General features: G+C 31.4%; 1 protein-coding gene across 1 annotated transcript; it reads right to left on the reverse strand.

Annotated features, from left to right (window-relative positions):
• Window positions 1–4111: 4111 nt before the first annotated feature.
• LOC131608856 (NEP1-interacting protein 1-like) lies at window positions 4112–5473 on the reverse strand. The gene is made up of 4 exons (XM_058880439.1): window positions 5176–5473; window positions 4887–5065; window positions 4523–4777; window positions 4112–4398 (listed from the first exon to the last, which is right to left on the reverse strand). Exons 1-4 carry the CDS (start codon window positions 5315–5317, stop codon window positions 4276–4278), a joined length of 699 nt encoding a protein of 232 aa, XP_058736422.1. The 5' UTR covers window positions 5318–5473; the 3' UTR covers window positions 4112–4275.
• Window positions 5474–5765: the final 292 nt, after the last annotated feature.

Raw genomic sequence — 5765 nt, forward strand, 5'->3', positions numbered from 1 at the left:
TAATGATTCTGAAATATGTAGGATTTATAATGTGTTAAACACCTCTTTGAATGGTTATTTTTCCATGAAACAATGCAATGATCAAGTGGTAAGAAAATGGATTCGTTTGAATAAGATCATGCAATGAAAAAACACACTGGTTCAGTAGGAACCGGTTCCTGCCTAGGACAACCCAGTTCCTGCTGAACGTTACAGCAGAAAAATTCAAATTTTGAACTGAGGAACCGGTTCCCACCTAGGGACAACCCGGTTCCCCATAGTAAACCACAGAGAGCTGAAAACTGAGAATGTTGGGAACCGGTTCCCCCATAGGGACAACCCGGTTCCTAAAACCTTTATTTTGAAATTTAACTTTGAAAAAGGTTTTAAATGTTCTTTTGAGGGATGACACTTTGTAGTATGTTTATGATATGCATGAAAATATATTTGTGAACAATTATATGTCAAAGTGAGTATTGTTTATACCTTTGACATTTTAGCTTGATTCTTGAATCTTCACAATTTCTTCAAGACTTTGAAATGATGTATTTTTGCTTGATACTTGAAATTCTTTTTGCACATCCTTTATAAAAGCTTGATGTCCATATTGTCTTCATCAAAATACACTATGCTTGAGAAGCTTGCATTTACATAAAGGAGGTCAAATTCTGAAGATCAGACTCTGAAGATCCAGACTCTAAAGAAGGTCAAACTTTGAAGATCCAAACTCTGAAGACTTATGCTTCGAAGCTGGTCAAACGCAAGATCAAGAATACTCTAAAAGGTCACTATCAGACTCAGAGTTCAATTTTTCTTCTTCTGATCAGATGTAGAACCAATCAAAAATATGCATAGACATCAGGGATGGAATGGATAATTCCTTTAGAAGCTAATGTATTTCAAATTTGTTTTGCTAGGTGACACACCACAAGTGTACTACTATGCAAAGTAGTAAAATATTATCGAACCACAAGGACTAATGGTTGAGTACCGAACTCTGTTCTATCATTGTATATCTAGGGAGATCGAAAATTGGTGTTTTAGGAGCAACTTAAGTGAAAAAAGCACTTAAGTGGAAAAACAACTTAAATAAAAAGTTTTTAAAATATATAAAGCAAACATGACTTTAGGGTCAAGACTCCTATTTACGACTTCTCCGTATAAATTAAGCTCTTATATTACGAGAATTTCGACACAAGTTATAGAAAAATATACTATTGTGGACAATATATGCTTTATCCAGTGTATTGCCATATCTCTGACGAACAGGACACTCGTCGGTTTTCGCTCGCGCACAAACGTTCGTCAATGATCGTTACTTTTGCACTACTATTAAAAGATGGAACATTTTCTCAATCCATTTTCAAAACTTTTGTGGCCTATTATTTGATTGTTTAAAAACAACTTTCCGATGTTTACACTTATCCCTTAGATTAAGGTAGACACCTAAAAACATTCCCACTTTCGTGGCGAGGTTTGAATCGAAAACTCAGGGTTTAAAATAAAAAAGATGAAATTCTCGCAATTGGATTAAGTTTACTCGTACAGATAATCATTTATAGGGTTCATGACCCTTGGTCCTTAGAAAACTACTCACTCATGCTGATGGAAACATAATTAAATTGATCCAGCTGCTCCAATGGAGACTTGTACATTGATAGGTGAGAGATGATTCGATCAAAGTAATTCTTGCTGATGGAAACATAATTAATAATAGAAAATAAAAATAGTAAATAAAGCGGTAAATAAAACTTGAATAAAAGAAAAGATTCAATATAAATCGATCCAGCTGCTCCAATGGAGACTTGTACAAAACGATGAAAGCAAAAGTGCGTGAAAAAGAAAATTCTACGATAAAAACGTGATAATCCTAAAACTCAACTACCTATTAGTTTTCTAACTTATTCTAAACATGGATAAAACATTTAGCTTTAATGCCTTTAAAAACATAATCATCTCAAATTAGAATGTGCAAAGGTCCCAAATCGGCAACAAATCAAACCGAGAAAGGAAACAAAAAGATGGGTACGCGCCTGCTTGTTACGACTCGTAATAGCCATTATGGGTGGTCGTAGTAGGCCACTGGATTTTGTCCTGGGCATCATTCTAGGGGAATTCGGGAGCGCCTTGCTATTACAGGTGGCCATAACAGCCCCCTAGAGTTTGCATGGGAGACTTTGATTTTTCGCCCTTTTCTACATTTCATCCAATTTGGTCCTTATTTCGTCTAGAATGCTTATTAAGGCTTGAAAATAACAAAAACACAATACCAATGCATAAAACATAATAAAATGAAGGAAAAATGGATAAAAACGATGAAATAACAAAGTAAAACTACAAATAAAAATGATACAAAAACCACTTATCAAACTCCCTTAAACTTAGACCGTCGCTTGTCCTCATGTAACAAAGCTCGCATAACGGATTTTTGGGTCAAACGGTTCATCTTAGCGAAAAATTTATGGAAATGAAGTAAGAAGTACTTGTACGTGAGTTTTTATTTTGATTGGCTAAGGTCTTGTTCTCTCGGTACTCTTTCTGACATTCAAGGAATTCACAAGGACACAAACCTCACTTAAGGACCCAAACTTCCCCTTCAGACACCTCTCTAACTGTGCTTTGTACTTAAGTCCCATCTTCCGATTTTTCTTCCCTTTTCATTCAAACAATCAAATAAAGTCATTTGGAATTTATGATAGTAGAAGATCGGTTGAGAGAATTTTCTAGACACAAAGTAAGCACATTGCTCTTTTAATTCATTGATGGAAGTACACACTTTTGCGTGTCTATTTATAGTCCACTTTAGAACGACGTTAAGGTTCAACCACCATGGGGCTAAATAACCTGATAAGGATTACCCAACTTAAAAAGTGCAGTTGCCTTTGATTGAATATTAGTGCATTTAATAAAAATTAATTTAAACTTTAAATTTATTTTAAAATAAAATGGAATAAAGAGTAACGTAACATTGAATAATACGATGTTTGATTTGATGATAGATACTTAGTAGGGATTAGTAAGGCTGTTTGCGGTGTAGTTTTATTCAATTTTAAATATTGATTAAAAAATTATGATTCAATAAAATATAATTTCATAATTTCATGCGGTCCAACTTAAATTAGTTTTTAAATATTTAAATTATAAAATATATTTTTATTAAGATTATAAAAATGATAATAAGTAATAGATTTAATATAATATAAAATTTATAGTATATTAAAAAGTTAATATTATAAAATGAGAATGATCCAATCAAATTAAAATAAATAAAATAATAAAAATAAATAAATAATTTTAAAAAATAAATATTATTGAATAGTAAATTAACACAATATATTATATTAATAAAAAATGATTAAATATTAAAATATGTAAACACGTTTTGGTTCGATTTTAAGAAATTAATCTAAAATTTAATCTGTGTCGGAGCAATTTTCACCAAACGACATTCAAACACATTCAATCATAATTAAAGAAAAAGTTCTTAGGTAGATACAAACATATGAAATTCTTTTACATACAACCAATCACAAAATTTAAATTAACTAAAATCTTTCCAATTAACTAAAATTTTTCACCAAACGACATTCAAACACATTCAATAATAATTAAAGAAAAAGTTCTTAGGTAGATACAAACATAAGCAATTCTTTTACATACAACCAATCATAAAATTTTCTAATTAATTAAAAAAATTTCAATTAAAAAAGAAATTAAAATTAAAATAAATTAAGAACTTTCTCTCTTCTTATTGATTGTTTATAAAAATATAAATTTTAGGTCATTTGCATACAAAAATTTCTCAATTCAAAGTCTTGAACTTTTAGTTTATTTTTTTAAAATTGACTTACGATATTTATTTGTAGGGTCTTGCTAACGAGTGCCCTCAGGGCACTCTTTAAGCATACTAAATAAAGAAAATATTTTTTTATAAAAGTCACGATTTCAATTTCCAATGTATTTTTAATGCATTGAATGCACACATTTTTTAAAAAAACTTATTATTTTAATCATTTAAAAAGCATTTCTCATATTTGTATCAGTATTAATTTAAACACTAATTCAAAAATATTGAAGTGTTGATCTTAAACACTCTTAAATATACTATCAAAAATATAGATAAATTCAACTAATTCAACTCTATTAAATATCATCTTCCTTAAATACCCCTTATTATTTTGTAAAATATGTGCAAATTTGGATAACTATTACAATAAATAATATTTTAATAATTATATCCTAAGGGAGTATAAACAAAGATAGAAGCTATTCTGACGGTGATATGTACAACATTATTTATACATCTCTTCGACATAATGGGCAAGATCCATGCTTAATGAGCCACTTATCAATGCAAGGTAGGTGAAACATATGATGACAATGGGGTAGCCTTCTAACGCTCTCTCCAACTTGCAAGTCCTGTAATTTCAAAATTCACCATGTCAATTAAAAATGTGTCTGCATATTATCTCGAACACGAACACGATTGCGGACTTTAATTTAAAACCATGAATAATTTGTACTTGTAAAGAAATCAACAAACCTGAAGACATACTGAACATGAGACTCTATCACCAGAAGCATCAAAATTATCATTACTTGTGATTGATATTGTTGGTATCTTTTCAACTAAAACTACTGATAAACCTCTTGTATCGCCAATATCATAGAAGTTTTGAAGCTCATAAAAGCCTATTTCATCAGTACTACCTATCTGACTTTGGACAGCACTCAACATGGCTGGACCTATCCTTTCACGTACAAGTCTCCCACTCATTAGGCTAGTAATAACATCAATCTGCATATAAATACAATAAACTTCAAACAAACATATGAAACATTAACACTGACACATCGACATGACACTGACACATCGACGCTGTTTATAATTTGACGAAATGACTCACCAAGTATAAGAGACAATCGATTCCAGATTCATTAGAACGCCAAAGATTAAGAGAATATTCAAAGACTTCGATAGAGAAAACAGCTCCTGACATAGCACCAACAGCAGCACCTCGAATGAAGCCACTCTCAGTTTCTTGCCCTATGAAGGCTCCAGTCATAGCCCCCAAAAAAGTCCCCACTGCCAACAAAAAAAAAAGCCAACTCATCAAACCTTAATTTTCCCAAATATGTCACAGCACATGTAAATATATCAGAAGATCAAAATCAAGATCAAGAATCATATATTACCAAATGCAAAGCAGAAAGTCAAGATCGCAGAGAAGATGTTCCCGATGATGACGGAGACGATGAGGACACCTACCCATTTGACCCTCTCAATGAAACTATCAAAGAATTCAAATAAAGAGCATTGATTTGCTGCAAACTCCATATTGGTATCTCACAAACTGATGTGTTGTTGTTTTTTATACAGGTAAAGATTGTGGTTTAAGCAACGGTAACGTATAATTAGTTAATGGTGAAGAGATAGAGATAAGAAGCTTTATCCATTGCACGAATGCTTAGTTAGTAACAACTACCAAGAGTGGGAAGATGATGTAGTGAAAGTACCAAACAACCAACCAGCATTTATTGTTGGTTCCCCGGGATTATAAAATGTTTAATTATGTTGATTGAGATACAATTAAGGAGCAAAACAAGAAAACACATCCACGTACCAGCTCAATATATTGCTTAAGTTGAATACAACAAAAATAATAAAGTTTTATCCGACTAATCGGATATATGAATCAGCTTTTGTCATAATGTTTTATTCATGATCAGGTAGGTTTTTGTTAATAGAAAAAAATAATTCATGTATATGTAAGTGATTGACATAT

The sequence above is a fragment of the Vicia villosa genome, linkage group LG1 (assembly GCF_029867415.1).
Source record: "Vicia villosa cultivar HV-30 ecotype Madison, WI linkage group LG1, Vvil1.0, whole genome shotgun sequence".
Taxonomy (NCBI): domain Eukaryota; kingdom Viridiplantae; phylum Streptophyta; class Magnoliopsida; order Fabales; family Fabaceae; genus Vicia; species Vicia villosa.